Source organism: Lytechinus pictus, chromosome 3, assembly GCF_037042905.1.
Source record: "Lytechinus pictus isolate F3 Inbred chromosome 3, Lp3.0, whole genome shotgun sequence".
NCBI lineage: Eukaryota > Metazoa > Echinodermata > Echinoidea > Temnopleuroida > Toxopneustidae > Lytechinus > Lytechinus pictus.
In genome coordinates, this window is record NC_087247.1 from 56,194,880 (window position 1) to 56,218,220 (window position 23,341).

At 34.9% G+C, this 23,341-nt stretch overlaps 2 protein-coding genes across 2 annotated transcripts in view; one reads left to right on the top strand and one right to left on the bottom strand.

Moving 5' to 3' along the window:
• LOC129255477 (mutS protein homolog 4-like) overlaps window positions 1–22,825 on the top strand; it is a 36,778-nt gene extending 13,953 nt beyond the window's left edge. The window contains exons 16-19 of the mRNA XM_064096027.1: window positions 8,092–8,227; window positions 8,636–8,739; window positions 10,322–10,410; window positions 10,616–22,825. Of these exons, the coding sequence (XP_063952097.1) occupies window positions 8,092–8,227; window positions 8,636–8,739; window positions 10,322–10,410; window positions 10,616–10,786 (500 nt within the window). The 3' untranslated portion in view covers window positions 10,787–22,825. The remainder of the gene's footprint in view (window positions 1–8,091; window positions 8,228–8,635; window positions 8,740–10,321; window positions 10,411–10,615) is intronic.
• LOC129255476 (SLIT-ROBO Rho GTPase-activating protein 1-like) overlaps window positions 14,594–23,341 on the bottom strand; it is a 41,346-nt gene continuing 32,598 nt past the window's right edge. The window contains exon 17 of the mRNA XM_064097400.1: window positions 14,594–22,824. Within this exon, the coding sequence (XP_063953470.1) occupies window positions 22,467–22,824 (358 nt within the window). The 3' untranslated portion in view covers window positions 14,594–22,466. The remainder of the gene's footprint in view (window positions 22,825–23,341) is intronic.

Consider the following 23,341-nt stretch of genomic DNA (forward strand, 5'->3'; position numbering starts at 1 on the left):
GAATTCACAAAGGTGGATTCTGCAAAATCCACGGATGAATCCACGGATTTTGCAAGATCCACAGTCCACGGATTCGCTTTTGTGATTCACAAAGGTGGACTCGACCGAATCCACGGATTCGACCAAGCCTATTACGTCACGATTTCGAGTCAACTGTTTGGGGTGGTCTGAAACAGTGGACTCTACAGAATCCGTGGATTTTAGGCGAATTGGCCAATCACAGCGCAGCATTTGGGTACATTTTTGTGCAGACAAACAACCGCTGGGCGATGATTTTGCAGCAAAATTTAAAGTGGAAGACTGGACGTGAAAGTGGTGGAGAAAATACATGCTGGACCGAGCTCCGTGAAAATTGTGAGTAATTAGACATATTTTTTTTGATGAGCAATATTTTTTGTAACTTTTTATGCATTGATTTGTGAAGTAATGTCCGAATTTATGTCATAAATGCATACGGTAATGAGAGTCGAGTTAGTGAAAAGATTTCTTGCGGAAATGGTTTTGTGTAGCCCCATAAGTACATTTCTGTGTTTGTCTTTCGCGAGCTCTGTGACACGGCTGGACGTTCTCGTTGACGTTAGACGATTAGACCCTGGACTTTTTCCCCTTTTCACTCGGTTCTTCCGAAATTTCTGATTCCTCCTGACCCTGTCGCTGGATTTTCTTAGATCTACATGGTCTATCCCTCTCTAGCCTGCAGGCCTGAAGGCTCCTGGAGAGTAAAAATCAGTCGAGTTGTGCACTCAAGTCTCACTCTCAGATTTGTCATGTCAGAATGATATTGATCATGTTGATAATCAGATTCAGAACTGACAGAATTTCAGTTAGTACTATCCATAATCATAATGGTCATGAGTATGCCTACGGGCCGGCTATGACTACTTAGGCATAGACTGATTTCTACTCTCCAGGCTAGTCTTTTCAGCAATTTTAAAGATTTCATTTGAGATGATGAATAATTTCAAAGAAAATAAATTTGGGAGAGCATTCACTCATGTATTTTTATTTTAGCAAAGATGGGAAAATTTTCATAACACAGATTTGAGAGAATTTTGTCAAACTGTAATCTCAATGTCTGAATCTCATTCTAGTCTCATGCTCATTTTTATAAGTTTCTTATGACTATTTTCTTTGCCATTGAAACTTAACCCTATGTCAATTTCATTTTCTATGCAGAACAAAAATGGCAGAAAATCACCGTGCTCATTTAATGCATCTTCATTCTTGATCATGTCAACAGGCTCAGAGAGGTAAGCTTTTGTTTCGATTGAACAATAAACTGATGCAGTGCTTATTGCAAAATATTACCCTTTTTTATAACTGACAAATTGTGACTTGTTTCTAAATATGGAGGTGATGTTGGTTGAAGCACTAGTGATGAAACCAACATGGCAAATTTTCGTTCCTACTTGCACAAGCAGTGACAATTTTCATCTAAGATATAAAAAATGGATGGAGTCAAAATGAATGAAAGGAGTACGGCAATTAAAGCAGCAGATTATTTGAAACATGTGACTTGATGTATGCAATGCATACAGTGTATATTAATGTAAAAAAATTAGGAAAAGAAAAACAAACTTAATCCTAAATAGACTGGGCTATTTCCATACGGTACCTAAGAAGACTAGGGGGGGGGGGCTGAATGTTTGCAAACCTTACTTATTGTCCAGGGAATCTTGAATTACTGTTTTTTTTTCATGTTTATCTACTCTAATTCTTTTTCATGTATACACAGATAGCCAATTGGCCCAGACCCTGACTGGATTCCTTTTGAGTTGTACATGGATGAAGCCTTTCGAATGCGGTATCGCTTCTCAAAAGAGACTGCACTCCATCTCATCAACATGCTTGAGGGTGATCTGAGGAGGAATACAGAACGTAGTGAACCTCTACCTGTTGTCATATGTGCCATCGATTGGACTCACGTCTACATTAGGTGTCCTGTTGGGGAACAAGCCCTGTACATCCTTAACCGGAAGAACAGGTATTCTGTCACTGTGCAGATTGCATTTTTAATATAAATGTATACTCTGTTATGCCAGTCTGAACTTTTGGGAAAGGGTCGATAATGTGACTTGTACTCCTATCATCATTCCAATGTCACTAAAATATAATAGCGGTCATTGACTTTTTTTAAGCATTAAAATTTAGATTGTTTTTTTTTCGCACCCTCTCTTTGTAATGTACTGTACAGTTTTTATTTGTCCTTTAATTATGCTCTTGAGCATTTTCCTTACAAATTTATTATCTAGACATTAGACGCTACAGACTGAGAATCTAAGTGAGTCTTTCGATACTTGTGTTTGATATATGAACATATATACAAAATCTTATAATTCCATTGTATTTCTTTAAATTTAGTGTGAAAATCATTCAGACAAAGACCAGATCCTTCTCCTATTAGGTTTACTTTAAAAATGAATACTCACTTTCTTACTGTCATGCTCTTCATGTATTTTTCAATTGATAATGCCGAAGTCATATATCAATATTTAATAAATACTCAATCATCATAGAGAGTGAAGAATATGTGTATATTGATAACATAAATATTATTACCCATATTTGACATCTGAGCTGGACATTTAAAATGTATTGCCCTATAGTTTTCATGAATATTGATAATGAGTCAGGTACTGTATACTATAATTGTTTTTCTCAGTCTTTCTAGTACAATGTCATCCATTACAACATAATTCCTTATTTATGAATAGATATCTATATACAGTTTTTATGATATCAATATTCAAATGAATTCTCCCAACCACATCAGCAAATCAAGGACTTCTGTAATTTCTTTAGCTGTAAGTATTTAATATAACCTGCAGTATTGTTTATGCAGTGCGTCCCAGAAAAAACGAAACAGATTTATCGATGATTTATAATAACTTAATCACAAATACAATAGACAAATGACCTACCATTGTAAATCTCCTCTTTCATCTAAAATTACTTAGATTATTTCTCATTCACGCATGAGTGAGCAAAACAATTTGAAAAGGGGATACCAAAAAGTCATTTGGCGGGCTCTATCTGGGTTTCAAAAAGAAAAGCACGTTTTTAAAAAGTTCAATATCTGTTCTGTTATTTGATACTTCAATTACAGAAAATGATCAAGAAATAACAAAGTTCTGGTTATTTGAAATAAGGCTTGAATTTCAATAATTTCATAAAATGAAGAGGGTTTACAGGCTAGCGTTGAAACTCACTTGACACTCCGTTTTGTTGACGATCAGCCATGCATTAAGTCTTTTGTTAACCATGTGATAGCTTCTGTGGGAAACCGGTGAAAACACGTTTATTTAATGAAACTTCTTGACCATTTTTTGTGATTAAGGTATCAAATAAAAAAGCAGATATTGAACTTTTTAGACATTTGATTTTCTTTTTGAAATTCAGATACCCCCCCCCCCCCCCCCCCCCCCCCGGCCAAATGAGTTTTCTTGGATGCACTGAACAATATAAATCCCTCAAAAAAGTTTGGAAATCTGTGTTTGGTCATTAATTTCTCCCAACTCCCAATTTTACACAATGCATATTTTACATCATTTAAAAGATCATTCTCTTTAAAATGATACCATGCTTGTTATGATTATGCCATCGTAAAAAGAGCAGGATTCAAAAGTGTTGGATGAGGTCTGAATTGAAAGCTGCAAAACGAGCAGAAATAGTCATGAAGGGTCAATACAGAACATGATTCTTTTTTCTGTGTCAATACAGATAAAAATCCAGTCAAATCTAGCCCCTGCTTCTGTCGTGATTGGTACTGTGAGATAACATGGTTTGAGTCGTGGTTTGAAATCCCTATGTTTGTTTGTTTGTTATGTGTTTGCTTCCATGTTAATGTTGATGTTAAGGTGCATGAAAACAATGAAAAGAAACCGATGAGAAACCCACTCATCATAAATTAAAAAAGAACAGTGACTTTCAATATTGTGTCATTTTGCAACTTTTGAATTTTGACCTTATCCCACATTTCAAGGCACTGCACCTCCATGTGAACCATAATCATATCATGTAGGGTATCATTTTAAAGAAATTCAAATGGTCTATTCATTGATATTAATTACACATTGGTACTTAGTCCGAGGAGGGATTATCGATCAAAGTCAGATTTCCTAACTTTTTTGAGTTTATGTTATTGGATTATAAATTTATTAAATTCAATTATTAACAGAATATGTGTACATGCATGGATAGACCATAATTGATATTTTATTAATTAGTCCTCGGAATTAGGGAAGCCAAGGGCTTCTCTGTTTTTTGCTGCTTCAATACATTTCTGGAAAGAAAAAATGTCCATCTTGATAGCATGTTCAGCATTGGCAATTTCCATTTTATTTTCATATTCAGCATTGATCAACTTCATTTTGATTTCGTGCTCTTCGAGCATAAGCCTCATTCTGAGCTCATGTTCTTTTTTGTCCAGCTCTAGATTGGCTTCCTATTTTGTCACACGAGCTCTGTTGATGCCTTGGGGACAATTTTCCAAGCTTCTCTTTCGAGGTGATGCATTGCTGCTAAAAATTATTGACCAAAACCAAAAAATTTAATTCCATGATAGCATGATGTATTTGAATTTTAAGAAATTAATTTTTACATGCATGTCACTCGACTTGTAGAAAAATTAGTTTTAACAGTCATAAGCTATGTAATCATAGTTGAATAATGTAAAGTGTGGTTATTCATGTGTGGAAAATGTGACAAAATAATATATTAAATTGTTGTCATCAAATTGAATCGATTGTGCTTTGAATTATTCCAGATATTATTCCCATTGATAAGAGTGATCATAGTGATGGTATGTTTTATGTGTGTCAAAATCGAATATAATGTTTTGATATTTTAAATTAGGTGATGATGTTTAAGTATAAAGGATTGGAATGTCTGATAATGTTATTCATGATTAATTTCCTGATTGTATCATGATCATGGTGTGATTCAAAGTGAATTGGCAATCAGTGATTACCTTGTTCTTATAGATGGATCAAGTGGTGCTTTAGTGATGTGGAATTGGTTGCTGTAAAAAAATATTAGTTTCTCAGCAACATATCTTATCCTGTCTATCTGAGATTAACTCAATTAAATAATGAATTTCTGCCACTTCAAGGCCGGTTGATCAAGTGCAGCTAGCTGATAATGTGCTTCTATTTTGTGTGTGTGTCTGTGTGTGTGCAAAGATACACAACAACCAATGCCAGCAAACATAATTCTTGGGAAATGGGGGGGGGGGGGGTCCAATACCAGCAAACATTTATTTTAGAATAATATATTTTGGTTTATTGTGTATATGCTGCATATGTTTATATGACACTGAGCATGCTCAGTGCAGTCTCAAAAAGGGGAAATCCCTAAATTTGATTGAAAACCCATGGTTGAATCCATGGATTTGGTTGAGTCCACGGTTGAATCCATGGACTCAACCGTGGGTCTGGTGGAATCCGCGGATTTTTGAGTCCACCGTTGGTGAATCACAAACTGCAGAATCCGTGGATTTTCCAGAATCCATGGACTCTTTGGCCCGAATTCACAAAGGTGATGGTACTGTGAGATAACATGGTTTGAGTCGTGGTTTGAAATACCTATGTTTGTTTGTTATGTGTTTGCTTGTGCAGAGGTGTTTGATTCCATGTTAATGTTGATGTTAAGGTGCATAAAAACAATGAAAAGAAACCGATGAGAAACCCACTCATCATAAATAAAAAAAGAACAGTGACTTTCAATATTGTGTCATTTTGCAACTTTTGAATTTTGACCTTATCCCACATTTCAAGGCACTGCACCTCCATGTGAACCATAATCATATCATGTAGGGTATCGTTTTAAAGAAATTCAAATGGTCTATTCATTGATATTAATTACACATTGGTACTTAGTCCGAGGAGGGATTATCGATCAAAGTCAGATTTCCTAACTTTTTTGAGGAGTTTATATTATTGGATTATAATTTTTATTAAATTCAATTATTAACAGAATATGTGTACATGCATGGATGGACCATTTATGATATTTTATTAATTAATCCTTGGAATTAGGGAAGCCAAGGGCTTCTCTGTTTTTTGCTGCTTCAATACATTTCTGGAAAGAAAAAATGTCCATCTTGATAGCATGTTCAGCATTGGCAATTTCCATTTTATTTTCATATTCTTCCTCTTTTGTCACACAAGCTCTGTTGATGCCTTGGGTACAATTTTCCAAGCTCCTCTTTCGAGGTGATGCATTGCTGCTAAAAATTATTGACCAAAACCAAAAAATTATTTAATTCCATGATAGCATGATGTATTTGAATTTTAAGAAATTAATTTTTACATGCATGTCACTCGACTTGCAGAAAAATTAGTTTTAACAGTCATAATCTATGTAATCATAGTTGAATAATGAAAAGTGTGGTTATTCATGTGTGGAAAATGTGACAAAATAATATATTAAATTGTTGTCATCAAATTGAATCGATTGTGCTTTGTATTATTCCAGATATTATTCCCATTGATAAGAGTGATCATAGTGATGGTATGTTTTATGTGTGTCAAAATCGAATATAATGTTTTGATATTTTAAATTAGGTGATGATGTTTAAGTATAAAGGATTGGAATGTCTGATAATGTTATTCATGATTAATTACCTGATTGTATCATGATCATGGTGTGATTCAAAGTGAATTGGCAATCCGTGATTACCTTGTTCTTATAGATGGATCCAGTGGTGCTTTAGTGATGTGGAATTGGTTGCTGTAAAAAAGATTAGTTTCTCAGTAACATATCTTATCCTGTCTATCTGAGATTAACTCGATTAAATAATGAATTTCTGCTTTCTGCCACTTCAAGGCCGGTTGATCAAGTGCAGCTAGCTGATGATGTGCTTCTATTTTGTGTGTGTGTCTGTGTGTGTGCAAAGATACACAACAACCAATGCCAGCAAACATAATTCTTGGGAAATGGGGGGGGGGGGGGGGGGTCCAATACCAGCAAGCATTTTTTTTAGAATAATATATTTTGGTTTATTGTGTATATGCTGCATATGTTTATTTTTTATGAAACTGAGCATGCTCAGTGCAGTCTCAAAAAGGGGAAATCCCTAAATTTGATTGAAAACCCATGGTTGAATCCATGGATTTGGTCGAGTCCACGGTTGAATCCATGGACTCAACCGTGGGTCTGGTGGAATCCGCGGATTTTTGAGTCCATCGTTGGTGAATCACAAACTGCAGAATCCGTGGATTTTCCAGAATCCATGGACTCAAAAAAATTTTGCAGAGTCCACCTTTGTGAATTCGGGCCATTGAGTTTGGTGTTATAGGGCTCCTACAAGGTTCACATTATGCAATGTTTACACAATGGGTTAATTATCTCTTTGCTTTTGAATTTTATTTGAGCCATTTATGTCATGCAGCAGTAGTTCATATATTAATTTATATTATGTACCATAAATATTTGAGAAGACAAACTCAATAATTCCTGAATTCTAAACCTAATAAAATATCAGGATAAAAGGAGTGCAATCTCCCATTTTTGTCTCGCTTGAGTTTCAGGTCACATGACTAAGGTCAATGAACTTTGGCCGTGTTGGGGGTATTTGTTGAATCGCCATCATAGCTTTAAAAGTTTCTGGATCTAGTTCATGAAATGTGGACATAAGGGTAATCAAGTATCACTGATCGTCTTGCACAAGTCTTTGGTCACATGATCAAGATCACATGTCATTTAGGGTCAGTGAACATAGTATTTTATCATCATATGAATGTTTTTTTTTGGTGAATTATTATTCTATAGTCGTTTTCAAAATCAGCACTGCTGCTATATTGAATCGCGCAATGCAGGCGAGTCTGCCAGAGGTGCTCCAATTATTCAAGTTTCAGTCACATTTTGTTCTCAATAAATCATTTGCATGCATTGATTTTATACTTCCTCATTCTTATAGGCTTAATAGAGAGACTACAGAGCTGTTGTTTTGTAACAGTTCAAACAAAAACTTTACAGCCTAATACTAATAATAATTATGTGTAGATTTGCATTGAGTTACACAATTTGAGGGTAATGCCAACATTAATTGAAAAGTCTGTATTTATGATAATCCTGCCCTTTCTCTCTCAGGTACTAGTAGTGATGAAGGTGTTGGTATCTGTCATGCTATCTGTGAATACCTTCTCAGTCTGAAAGCATTCACATTCTTTGCAACACACTTCATGGAACTAGCCAATCTGGATGCTCTCTATCCAAATGTTGAGAAGTAAGAAGCATGACTTGACATTTAATAGATTAAAATTGATTGATTTAAAAAACGGTAATTTACATTATAGTAGCCATATGTATTAAGGGAAGATCTTAAGGGTTGTCTTTATTTATTCTCTTTACTTTTTAAACTATAATGTTGATTACAGTAGAAGAAATAAGTTTGTACATTAGATGGTACCATCACTGTAAAGTTAATAAAAATGATTATATTTATTAGATTTCTTAAGCCAAATCACTTTCATCATTATATCTTGGCTCATGATAAGGAATATCTCCTTAGGAGGCAGTGGCATGGGGAAAATGCAGAAAATGCAAAGAAGATTAGTAAATAGCTTCTTCTTGAAATGGCTCATACTGGAATGTTGAAAGGAAAGTGATACAGGTATCCTTGTTTTCATTCCAGTTATCACTTCCAAGTAGAGCAAAGTCAAGCTGAAGGTTTAGATAACAACATGATCAACTACACTCACATCTTATCAAGAGGGAGAACAACAGAACAGTACTATGGTAATCATAATTATTTTCAGCAATGCATGATATGTTTTAAAATGAAGTATTGATTTGTAAAAATGTGTTCCTGAATGTAAGCACAACTCAAGACTTTTGTGCTTCCAGTAATTGGCACAAGCATTTAGGTGACAAATAGTGCATGATCTTTCTTAAATCCAGTTTTTGTCTCACCTGCATAGCAGAGTGAGACTATAGGCGCCGCTTTTCCGACGGCGACGGCGGCGGCGGCGGCGGCGGCGGCGGCGGCGGCGGCGGCGGCGGCGGCGGCGACGGCGGCGTCAACACCAAATCTTAACCTGAGGTTAAGTTTTTGAAATGACAGCATAACTTAGAAAGTATATGGACCTAGTTCATGAAACTTTGCCATAAGGTTAATCAAGTATTACTGAACATCCTGCCTGAGTTTCATGTCACATGACCAAGGTCAAAGGTCATTTAGGGTCAATGAACTTAGACCATGTTGGGGGAATCAACATCAAAATCTTAACCTAAGGTTAAGTTTTTGAAATGTCATCATAACTTAGAAAATATATGGACCTAGTTCATGAAACTTATACATAAGGTTAATCAAGTATCACTGAACATCCTGCATGAGTTTCACATCACATGACCAAGGTCAAAGGTCATTTAGGGTCAATGAACTTTGGCCGAATTGGGGGTATCTGTTGAATTACCATCATAACTTTGAAAGTTTATGGATCTGATTCATGAAACTTGGACATAATAGTAATCAAGTATTACTGAACATCCTGTGCAAGTTTCAGGTCACATGATCAAGGTCAAAGGTCATTTAGGGTCAATGAACTTTGGCCAAATTGGGGTATTTGTTGAATTACAGCCATAAATTTGAAAGTGTGTTGGTCTAGTTCATAAAACTTGGACATAATAGTAATCAAGTATCACTGAACATCCTGTGCGAGTTTCAGGTCACATGATCAAGGTCAAAGGTCATGTAAGGTCAAAGAACTTTGGCCACGTTGGGGGTATTTGTTGAATTGCCATCATATCTCTATAAGTGTATTGGTCTAGTTCATAAAACGTGGAAATAAGAGTAACCAAGTATCACTGAACATCTTGTGCGAGTTATAGTAGTTTTCAAAATCAGCACTGCTGCTATATTGAATCGCGTGATGCAGGTGAGACGGCCAGAGGCATTCCACTTGTTGTAAAGAGGCATTTAAATAACTGAAGACGACTGAAGGCAGTGAAATCTCAACGTTATTACAGTTTATATATAATATTGAGAAACAAACCAACACTTCCATTCACAACAAATAAATTCAGATTCAAAGAAGCATGGAAAATCTTGCTATCGAGGTTTCATCAATGAAGTTAAATAAAGTTCCTTCGTAAATTTTCTGTAAATGCTTGTATAAACTTCAGAAATCTCTCTTAAAAGATTGTGCCATGTATAATTGCTATAGATGATATTTTTCTAGGGTCAGTTATGAAACCATTTCTCATTGTTAATTCTGACATCAAACATTACTTGGTTTTATAAAATTTAGATGAATATGGCATGGAAATTGTGGAATTCCCAAGTGTAACATCCTTAAATCTGAGTTATGTTTGAATACAGGTATCAAGTTAGCAGAGATATCCACTTTACCGCCATCTGTTGTAAGAGGGGCCAAGAAATTGTCGCAGAAACTAGCTCATCAAAGGAAGGTTGGTGAATACTCTTTTCTCTAGTTAAATGCACATGCTTACTGTCATTTATACTGTCTTTTCTTGTTAGATATACTGGAAAATTATTTAATCTACAGTTGAGCAATTAACATTAAATGATTATTAGATTTCTTAGATAAGTTACCCAAATCATTGGTCCTTTTAAAAAGAAAACAATAAGTGCCCTCTACATGATTTCTTACAGACCCAACAAGAATCTGTCAAAAAGGACCAGAAGATGAGACCCATCTTTAGACTAGCCAACAGGTTGCTTCAAGCTGCTAGGAGTTCCAAGTTAGACCAAGCTGGTCTAAGAGAGTACCTCAAAATACTGAAGGAGAGTTACTTCAAAGAAATGGGATCATCAGAAGAATGATAGGAAATCATATCAACTTGCTTATAGACTCATCAAAGCTATAAAGAGTTCCTAGATTGATTTAAGGTGGTACCTTATGGTAATGGGAGGTTCCATTAAATGTGTACACCAAACTGTATGCATGGGACCTTCCTGAAGTCCAATCTAGTTGCTAGACTAGCCTTTCCTAATAAATAGAGACTATATTTGAAACCTTTGAAACTTGATAGTTCATTTTTCAAATAAAGCCCTTAGCTTCTCTGAAAAGTTATAAAGCACAACCCTGTCAAGGTATTTCTGTAGAATTATAAAAGAGTGCTGGTTTTTATCAAAGCATGAAATTCACAGACCTGATTTACAGGTCTAACCAAATGTAAATTATCAAACTAAATTCATCAAGAAATTTGAAGAAAAAAAATCCCAAGTTAATAAAAAATTTGTTAAAATAGCCAAACTTGTGTGTGAAGTGAGTATAAATGTGTGAACTTCTCATGAATAATCTTTATTGTGAGGTATAAACCTCCATATAATTCATAGGTTGACAATTTTAAGACCAGGTTATGCAAAGCATTGTTATTGCCTCTTCAAAGTTGATATTTTGCATAAGTGTAACGGATTTACATGGTCTTCAGGGGCGGTATTCTGAAAATCGTGTTAACTTTCGTGTTAAATATCGTGTTATCTCTCTGATTTAACACGCTCCTAACGTACCCCCAAATCGGTATTCTGAAAACCGTGTTATCTGCGTGTTATCTCATTTCGTGTTATCTTCAGCTCCTCCCACTCTGCATCCATTTAATCCAATCAAATGCGCTGTTAAAGAAACAAATCGCGCCAAATTTCAGGGAAAGGGGGAGTGCGCGCTCGGTGACACGAAGCCTGCATTGTGACATCATTTTGTAAGCGCATACAGTACAGCTAAATAAAAGTTAGAGCTACAAAGAGACGTGGGGATGGGTGAATGTGACAAGAACCGGATGATACGAAATTATGACAGGAAACAGAGGCCTCGATCGATTGTGGAGCGGGCAGGGGACGATCGCCCCTAAAATATGGGGCAAGCATAAGTTATACATGCCCCAAAAATTTTGAGAACTTGAAAAAATAAACATGCAATGCACATTTTGAAAAGCATGAAAAGCACTTCAAGAAAAATTAAACCCGACTAGAAATATCAAACATACAAAATTGTATTTTAGTTTCTTTATTAAAATTTGATAGCGATATTAGCCCCCCCCCCCCAAAAGAAAAAAAGATATATATATTGTTTTCACTTTTGTCCGACCCCCACCCCCCTCCCCACATCCGAAGCATATAAATTGACTGGCGGGATAAATAAATTAAGGATAATCTAGAAGCATTTAAAAATTAAAAAAATTGTAATCATTGGAACTATATAACGATTGAAAAGGGTAAAAACAAATTGTGAATAGTATAGAAGAGTTCCCCAATCGCCAATTCCATTCTTTTTAATTTTTGTTTGTGCTTTTTTAGACGTTTTTAATTTTTTTCCTCTCCTTTTGTCCTTTTTATATTATGGCAAAAAGTAACCAAATAAATAACTCATGAGCATATAATTAATAATGCATTTGAAGTGTATTTTCACAGGAAATATCAAAGAAATCGTTGTTAAACTTTAATCATTGTTAGTATAGAGAGAAAGGTAGATGGAAAATACTAAAGCTGGAAAAATGAAAGAAAATTTGAGTAAATTCTGCCAGACGATAGCTATTTGCCCGTAAGTGTTCTTTTTCATGTTTTCCTCTGTTAGAAAAAGTGCAGCCGTCGTCATCCCCAACTTGACCTCTCCTTAACGCAGTGTTAAATTTTCGTGTCATCTTTGAACAAAATTTTAGCTAACACCGTTTTCAGAATACCAAATTTCGTGTTATCTTGCTCCCTAACACCGCGTATGGGGGTTGCGCGTTGCGCACTGCGTATTTCATGACCTGCGCGGTGTTACCACTTGGGCCACTTGTTTTCCATGCTAACACGATTTTCAGAATACCAATCGTGTTAGCTAACACCGTTTTTGTGCTAACACGGTTTTCAGAATTCCGCCCCTGAGGTTTGAATTAATTATGTTGACCTGTACTCACAATTGATAGCATCTGCATTATGTATTTATATAATGTTAAATTTGCAGTCTAGCTAACCAGTAATGTGTAGGGGAAGGCGGGGTAAGTTGTGACACTTTTTGTTTTTTGCATGTTAGAATTGATATGATTAATAATCTTGTAGAAATAAGTACCTTGCCTTAATATCTAATTCTTCTGAAATATTTTTCACCTCTATATAACTTTCTACCCCCACACTGAAAGTCATTGTTACCTTTGAAAAAAGAGATGTTAAATGGCTCAACTTGCCCCATCTGTGGGGCAAGTTGAGCCACAAAAACTATGTAAAAACTGTATGGGGAAAGAACCAGCATGTACATTTTTTATTTAAAGACTATTCTCTTGCTAATTCTCTATACATTGTAAATACTAACATCCTCTAAAAGGAAAAGAATAGTCATATAAATTTGCTCCTTTCTGCCTGCATGTCGATGGCTTTTTAAGGTTTTTTTTTTTTGTATATACATTACCGTAAGAATTACCATGACTCGACTTGCCCCATGTTGGCTGGCTCAACTTACCCCAATCGAAACTTAATTCAACAATTTTGCATCCACATGTTTCTTATGCATCATCATGTAAAAGAGTATGACACAGGGGCCGCGGAACCGGGGGGGCTGGGGGGGGCTTCAGCCCCCCCCACTTTTTTTCAAAAACCGTGTACAAAAACGTAAAAATTACCATATGATTGTGATTTTTAGCATGGTCAGCCCCCCCCACTTTTGGCTCAGCCCCCCCACTTTGAAAACCGTTCCGCGGCCCCTGTGACAAGAATGAAGATCCACACCTGGAATAACAATGTTCTTATGTCTTTATTATATTTAAAGACGTGTGTGTGTGTGTAAAAAGCACTTGTCTATTTCACACCCTTTTTTACTTTTTGGGCTGAAAATTTTCCCTCTGAAAAAGTAATTTTTGTTTCAAATTTGAAAACAATATGGTGGGGTTAGGGGTTATGCAATGGGTCATCAATACATGATACCACCACAATGTCTGACTCATTCATTATTGGCCTGGGGCTGGTGGCTCAACTTGCCCCTATGCTCAACTTACCCCGCCTTCCCCTACACTTGTGGAAAAATGTACAGGCTTGAACCCGGCGTGCGTAGGGAGATGCTGCACTTATAAGTTAATCGTAATGAACTAGCAAATCAAATGAATATATCCCAGTTATTGACAGTATATTAGAGTTCAGAATAGTGGTAGGACTAGTTAGTTTGAGCCTCAAATTCAAAATCGTAATGACGTCATCATCGGCTGCGACTTAAAGTCGATTTGGACTTTACTCTAACCACAGGACTTGCTGCAAAGCAAAATTTTGATTTTATCATTCTTAACATTATTCTAAATTTCAAATGAAATTAATTTCATTTGAATTTCATGGAATTCACACATTTAATGCAAAATGCGATTCATCTAAAGTCGCGTCGTATCAGATCGAATAGTGTGTGCGTTGGGCTTTATTGGGCTTGCAGTTTGGTGTGCACAGTACTTTCAACTGTATAATACAGATTTAAAATGTTCAGATGTGTCACGTGTAGTTTGTGGGAATATTCGAAGTAATGTTAAATTCTATCTAAATCTTTGGTAAGACTAGACTATCATCTAATGTTCTAATCTTACAAAAGTGTAGTGACTGTAAAAATAAATTATGTTAATTCTTTTATGAAATTTGAATTTTACCTTTTACCTTACATGTATCTATTGATCTTTCTTGGTAGTTTTTGTCTCGCCTGCATAGCAGAGCGAGACTATAGGCGCCGCTTTTCCGACGGCGGCGGCGTCAACATCAAATCTTAACCTAAGGTTAAGTTTTTGAAATGACATCATAACTTAGAAAGTATATGGACCTAGTTCATGAAACTTGGACATAAGATTAATCAAGTATTACTAAACATCCTGCCTGACTTTCAGGTCACATGACTAAGGTCAAAGGTCAATAAGGGTCAATGAACTGAGACCATGTTGGGATAATTATTTTCAAAATCTTAACCAAAGGTTAAGTTTTTGAAATGACATCATAACTTGAAAAGTATATGGACCTAGTTCATGAAACTTGGGCATAAGGTTAATCAAGTATTAGTGAACATCCTGCTCGAGTTTCAGGTCACATGACCAAGGTCAAAGGTCATTTAGGGTCAATGAACTTTGGTCAAGTTGGGGGTATTTGTTGAATTACTATCATAACTTTGAAAATTTATGGATCTAGTTCATGAAACTTGGACATAAGGTCAACTTGGACATAAGGTCAAGCAAGTATTAGTGAACATCCTTCCTGAGTTTCAGGTCACATGACCAAGGTCAAAGGTCATTTAGGGTCAATGAACTTTGGCCAAGTTGGGGGTATTTGTTGAATTACCTTCATAACTTTGAAAATGTATGGATCTAGTTCATGAAACTTGGACATTAGGTTAATCAAGTACCACTGAATATCCTGTGCGAGTTTCAGGTCACCTGACCATGGTCAATGGTCATTTAAGGTCATTAAGGTTTATGGATAGAGTGAATGAAATGTGGACATGGGTGTAGTTGACAAGTCTTAAGTCACCGTTCAAATGTCATCTATGGTCAATGAACGTGGTATTATGTCATTATATGAATGGTGTTTTTGTGAATGATTATTTTATAGTAGTTTTCAAAGTTAGCACTGCTACTATATTAAATCGCGTAATGCAGGCGAGACTGCCAGAGGCGTTTCACTTGTTTTTTATTTTCCTTGAAAAAAAGGCACTGTGAATGCCTTTGCTCAGAATTTTTTTTTATTGCATACCAGAAAGCTAAAGACTACATCCTAATAAATCTTTACAAAAATTCTGATCTGTGCTTGAGAAGTGGTTTTCTATGCCAAAAGAAAAATTCAGTTTATGTTAATGTAGTTGGGATACCAGCCAGTTTTAATAACTGTTTGACATATTTATCAACTTTATACTTGGTCCAAGTATGCATATGTAATTGATGATCTAATTGGAAATTGCCATTTGGTTTACACCTGCTTTATCTACTATCTGTTTGGTCTCATTTAAAACTCATTCTTGGTCTCTTTCTTGACCCCCGCATGGGTCTGGACCCCACCAAAGACTTAGCCGGCCCCCAGGACCCTCGGACATTGGTTGTCCAGATTTTACATTTCTAAATGTTGGCAGGTATGTAAATGTGAATGAGAGTAATTGGGTATTAGAATAAGTGTAGTGTAGATCAATATTTGATGTAGTATTAGATTATCTGAGAAGTGAATGTAAACTGATCTGATTAGTTTTAGGGTATCAAGGGTAAAGTTTGGAGGTCCTAATATATATTGAAATATCTTATTTTCATGATAAGAACCGCATGAAGAACCAACTTCAAACTTCAGCTAATGTATGGTTATCATCCGTCATTAGTGATCTGGTAGAAACAGAAAATTGTAATTGATTTTTTTTCTTCATGTGTTTGAACATTGTTATCCTCTCAGGGTGGTGGTCTGATAGCCATGGTTTTGTTAAACCTTGCTTAACTGAGACCACACCTTTATTGAGTGCCAGTTATGAATTTATTTACCAATTGAAATTATTCTTATCATGCTGCAAACAGTTTTCAAAAGATTAATTGAGTTGTGACATGGGAAGAATTGGAAAATATCAAAATATATGGAAAAATATCATGAAGCCAGTATTCCATAAAAGTGTGGTTTAGTGTGGTTACCAGATCAGACTAGGATTAAACCTAGGCTTAATTATCAGAATCTCATCCACAGAGTTCCAGAAATGCTTGTGTTACTATGGTGATTAATGAAAATAAAAGTGCCTCATAAATAACTTAACAAAGATGCCTGATGTACCATATGTTTTACCTGCAGAGTAAATCTGCCACTTCTTGAAATTGTTTCCAAGCATGTGACATTAAAATTTCCTTTCAATGAATGGACATCCAAATTTAACATCAATTCAGAAAAAAGGCATGCCTAAAGAATGGTTTGGCTTTAATGAGATAATCCATAATTTATTCAGCAAACTTGTTAAAAGAATAAGCAAAATCAAAGTGTAAACATTCAGAAGTGATTATCTCTGAATTATCTTTTTTCAAGCCTGTGTGAAACAAGGGATATGTGAGGATGATCTGGTCAGAGAGGTCATGACATACATGAATATATCTTGTTCTAACAAAACAGTTTAAGAGATCAGATTCAAACTGGACTCTTGTATGCATATGCAGGTCCCAGGGTGCAACTTCCATTGATGAGTGGATACCAGGAATGACCGTGGGGTTTCGAAAAGCACCCTAAACAAGTATTTTCCATATTCTGAAAATGCACCCCATAACAAGTATTGGCATGTGAAACCCTACTCTTAACAATTATTGGAAACAAAACGGCACCCTTGACAAATATTCCCTGAATTGACCCCCTAAACAAGTACAGTGATATTTTGATGGTTATGTCACAGATGTGATCATGTACGTCGTATTTACCTTTACTTACTTTGGGTTTAGTACTGCCACACCTCTCTCAAATCTGACTCCAAACACGTAGTGATGTTGGGGCAACTAGTACATCCTTTATAAAGCATTTCAGTATTTTTATACCCTCGCAATTTGACCGTCAACACGTAGCTTTCCTAGCGAAATATATACCCCTTTTTTCAGTATTTTAGTGGTTTTTTTTACACCCTTATTATGTTACGTATGTAACGTGCCCAAATTTTAAAAGAGATCATTTTTATGCGTTTCTTTAGTCGAACCTGGTATCCACTCGTCAATGCAAGTGCCCCCCCCCCCCCCGATGTAAGTGACAACTTCAAAGGTCAAACTTTATAGATTGAAATCTAGAATCTGATGTGATCTTTCACCCTCCCTGCTTGAATTGCTTTAACCAAATGACTTGTCTTCCTAACCACATAGATTACTAATAGCAATGGGATATAAATGTTCATTGTGTATGAACCAAGAGTTATAACTGATTTCACTGTTCATGACTAGTACTACTCTGATATCATTGTTCTAATTGTAATCTGTTAAGGGAAATCCAACTGCAACCAACATTTATCAAATGAAGAAGGCATAGCAATCATAGAAGCCGATTATTATTAGTTAATTCAAACTAGATTTATAATGATTAAGGTAGACATATCTTTATTGGTTGACTATTTTGTGACGAGGTGCTTGGCTTCTTTCTCCCTTTTGTGTCAATATGCAATTTTAATGTACAATTCATATTGTTTCTTTCATGTGGGATCCAATATCTTTACAATTTCAAAATTATTTTTGGACATCTGAGAAGAAAGTTGCCCTGATAATTCACTAAAATTTACTGCATAATTTGCTTATTGAACAGTATCATTGACCAAACAAGATCCACATTTTTTCAGAGATCTCATTAATAAAAAGAGACAAAAACTAGCAAACAACTTATCAAGATTTTTTTTTCAATTTTATAAGAGTTTCTTATTTTCTACTTCCATGTCAATTAAAATATTGATAATGTGGTTGGATTACCATATAGACTTCTGAAATGTTTCTCCTTGTGGTATTTAATTTTGACACTAACAGAAAATAAATATTAAAGACAACCAAATAAATGAAACATAAAACGTTTTTTCTTGTTAAATGCAAATTGTGCTTATGTTATTTCTAACGAGTCCTCACAATTCATAGAAATACAAAGTATTTATAATCATACCCCTTATAAACAGCTGGAATAATTGAACCAAGAAAGTGCACTATGAGATGGTTTAAAAAAGCACATGAAACAAGAATTAATACAAAGGTATGGCTTTGCAGAAAAGAAAATGGACTGTACATTGAAGAGGACATACTTTATATAAAAAAATCATATAATGTGTGTATTATGCACATATTCAAAATATATAGAGCAAATTCTTTCAAACTTACAATAATAATAAATCCTACTGTATATTTTCAATATAATTCATTCTGATTCGAATGTAGTTCATTTGCACAAAATACATTTAATAACCAACATATACTTTGCATCAAGAAGTTTAGATTCCTTTAGGAACTTCAAAATACTTCTATTGACTCTGGTAATGTTTTGTTATATTGCAAATTTTATAAGAATATATTAAATACAAGCCAAAATTTTCAAATTATTAAAATTCATTTCAATTCATATTAATAAAATAAGAAAAAGGACCTGCAAAAAATCTTCAATAGCAGGTGTGTATGTGTGTGTTTATAGTATGCTATTATAGGCAACTTAACACAGATGGGTGCAAGACTAGTTTATAATCAACAAGTTACATTAGTACTAAAGAAAACAAATTATTACTTCATTGCAACACATGTGCTACTGATAGCATAGTAAGGTGTCACTAGGTATTTTTTTATCAAAATACTTTAATTTAGTATGATTTGCAAAAAGGAAGCACCGCATTTTACACCAAAAAAGGCATAGACTTTATCTTACAATTTGAACACCATGGTTTAATCAATTTTACATTCAGCAAAAACAAATCTTAATGAACCAAAGAGATTTTATAGAAATAATATTCTACTCTTGTTCACTTAAATAACTAGAAATGCAGCTTGAATTTAATATAATCAAATCAAAATTGATTACTTTTGAATGAAATATATACATATCAGATAATCAGTGAATGTTTAATACAAGTACATCAAAATTTCAAGACATTTTATAAATATTCAATAATCTTTATCTTATATCACATTAAATATTATTGAGTGATTCCTCTAAGATATGGAAGTGCAATTCTTTTCTGTTATAAGAATCCAGGACAAATATGTAATTGATCTGGGCAGTTCTAATATAGTCATTTCCCATGTCTACAAAATATATTTACAAAATAACTGCCAATTTAGTATTACTGTATATCTAAGTGTACAAAAATATGTACAATGCTTGCCATGTATACTTTGCTGAATAATGGACTGCAATCAGGTAATCTCTGATACTTTCAGAAAGGTAATATATCACCATGGGTAATACTAATTATAATAAAATATATCTCTCTCACAGCTGGAATGATTGCATTCAAAACACACATTACAGCCCAAATGAATATTATTTCATGCCTAATTCATTATGTGTTGTTTTACAATAACTAATTTAAATTCAATTCCAAATACTAAGATTATTGCAAGATGATTATCAAGCCACTTTTTATCAAAATCTTGTCTCTTTTCTATCCAAAAGACATCAAGTTCTGCCTTCAAAGATCTAGAGTTTTGCCACTGTCACAAATGAACACTTCCCCACAACCTGGGATTGAAAGTTATTAAATGTAAAATAAATCATATTTTACTCCATAGATTTTTATAAGCATATATGTTTTCCCACATATTCAGGTTCTTATATCATTATGAAGTAATTTGACACTACTCATGGTATTCCATGTATCTCCAGGAGAAAACAATGTATGACAATAATACACTTTCTTTGCACATTCCATACTTACATGGGTAACTTTTCTAAATGCATATCCATAGGATAATTACTCGCAGACAGCATAATATTCAATATAAAACAATTGTGTTGCTATATAAGTCATTGCAAATCTTGCATGTATTGTGCATAGCAAACAGTTTCTTCATTCCATTTATTCATAAATACTGCACTGGACTACAACAGTCAGTTGTAAACATCTTTTCAGGTATCAATCTCATTGTAACAATTCATTGAATATACCAAATTCAGGAATGAAGATTACTTAAAGAATGAACACAAAAGAACAATAAGGTATACAAATCCATTCCATACAACCAGTTTGTGTTGCAGGTTAGATAATATGCAACACAAGAAAGCCTTCATCTCTTGTGTGAATATACCAAATGTAGACCATTAATGGTTAATCAAACTTAAATCTCAGAGGAGTAATATTTGAAAAGTATATACAAACCAACTTTAAACATTTTCATATCATAGACCTTATCATACAGTAGGTGGCTCTGAGCTGTGACATTACACTGCCAATACTAAGTACTTTCATAATGGATATAAAATATTTAAATCAAACCCTGTATTAGCAGAAATCAAGTGACAATGCAAAAAAAAAACAATATAAACAGAGCAAAATGGTTGTCTAGTTTACAATGATCAGAAAAATTGATTTACAAAGACAAAGCAAAGGTAGTAAGGAAGATAAAAAGCACATGAAGTTTGGCACAAATATCAGAGGCACCTTTGAAGTGGATTATGGAACTTGTTGGTGCAATATAAAATGGGTCAATCCTTAATTCTGGCTCACACCTTTGCATTTAGACTTGTGCTAAGCTGCGTATCGCCTGAACACAAGACAATCACAGTCAAGGAAAACAATTAAAAAAGCTACTATGAGGTGAATGAATGTACAGACTAACAACCCTACATTCATTCTAGCTTGGTAGTTTGAAATTTGCTCCAACATCTGCAACTGAATGCAACCAAAATCCATACCAGCAAGGATGAGTGGTAACAAGCAAAATAGCAAATGATAACGGCGAGTAGCTTACTCGGGCCAGTGAGCTTTAATGAGTGAAACTGAATATATGAACTTGTATGCAAAAGTGTGATTGCAACATAATATTTTGCTGAATAGTCTGCTTTGTTAGGCTGCATATGGCTGTTTTTTGGCTAAAGCAGCAATACATAGCTTAAAACACAGAGGTGTGAGCCACACAAGAGGAGAATAGGGGTGCATTTCTTCAATGGTTTTAAAACAATACCACAGGATGGATATTCTGACAACATATTGATTTAACAAAAATCAGAAAAGTGACTAAAACATTTGAGGGTTGAGGATATTGGTGAAAAGAAAGTTTCTTGGTGTACAAAATTCTCAAGCTAGCAGAGATGACAAATTTAAAAAACATTTTTTTCAGTTGTTGGGTTTCCATATTTCTAAAAGGCATAGTCCTCTTAATTTACTGATGAAGGAAATGTTAAAAATACTGAAAATCTGCTTCATGTGACATTTTAGTTAAAAATTAATGATCTTTTTATTGAAACTGCACTGCTATCTATACAAAGAGAAAAATACTAATGCCAGTTTCATTTTCTTATTTAAAAAGAAACCTAATATCATGCATTGTGACCTCCTTTTGGAGACAGTCTTTGGTTATGAATATCTGAATCAGCACTGAACACAATATTCTCAGCTTTTTGTCTTAGACTTTTGGTTTGACATGGTTAATGCAAGTAGTAAATATCTGATATTTTATTTTGAAATGTACTACTTGCATGGTCCTTCAGAGATTCAAATATATATATCAACAGTTTTACAATGAAACCTAAGGTCTTCAAATAATCCAAGTCCATTAAAGGCCATGGCCATGCGGATGCCCTCTCATTCGCCTGGGATATTTTGTGTGGCCTCTTTCTTTTTCCTGATGTAATATAGAAATATGCCCGATAGAAAATTCGCCTTGCCCTTAAAATATTTATATGTATGGCCTGAAATATAACCATACAGTTCCTGTATACAATTTATTATTGCCATTATAATAAACACTCAAAACTATGGAGATAATGCTAAGCTAAAAGCAATTAAACAGACAGAAAGGCATTCAAGGGATGATAGAACAAAAGACAACATATGATGAAAAAAGAGACATGATAAATATATGACAGTACAACTAAAATAGATGCTATACAACTAAAGAGTTTGTGATTTTGATGGTGATGCATTTCTGGTTGTGAAAGATGTTTTGGGACGGTATGGCCTTGGCTTGACTGGCGGTGGTTTCCTAGCTGAACCAGTAGGTGTGGTTGGTGTGGACGATGATGGGCCTGTAGGAATACCTACTGGTACTCTCAAAGGCATGGCTGAAGGAGGGTAGAAGGAATGAACAGGTTTCACAACATCTCGTACAATATCTGGTGTTGAAGCAGAGTTGGTTGCATCATTTACAGTGGTATGCCTTAGCTCATCGCTGAGGTGACGGATGTGGTCCGGGCTGGCCGTCGTAGAGGATGAGGTGCTGGTGGCCAGACTGCCTGGTAATGACTTATCCCTGTAGTAGTAATAAAAGATAAAGTTGGGAGTTTGTAAAAATAGCATTTACAGTATCCAAAAGAGCTTCAAACTGCCATGATTTACTATCTCTTGAGCGACTTGGGGTACCTTTCTTTGATCATTAACTGTGATTCCATTAGAGGATGGATTGATGAAGGGATTAGGTTTAGACATAAGGTTAAGTATTATGTTGGGTTCAGTAATGGAACTGAAAAACTACATTGAAGTAATAATCTTTCTTTTGCCTGATGTAATATAGTCACGGTACTAACTCTATTTTGCCTTGTTCTCAATTCATAAACACATTCGGGAACAAAACAATGTGTTGTGTAGTCATGTACATGTATGTGATATGTGGTTGTTGAGGATCATCACAAAAGAAGGATATGCAGGCCAGAATGATCAAGACTGGGTAATATATCAGGTTTATAAGATCTTCCACTAAACAAAACTATCATATAGTGATATGATATTGGGTGATCACACTTCTGGCTATAAAAAACAACATAAAGAAA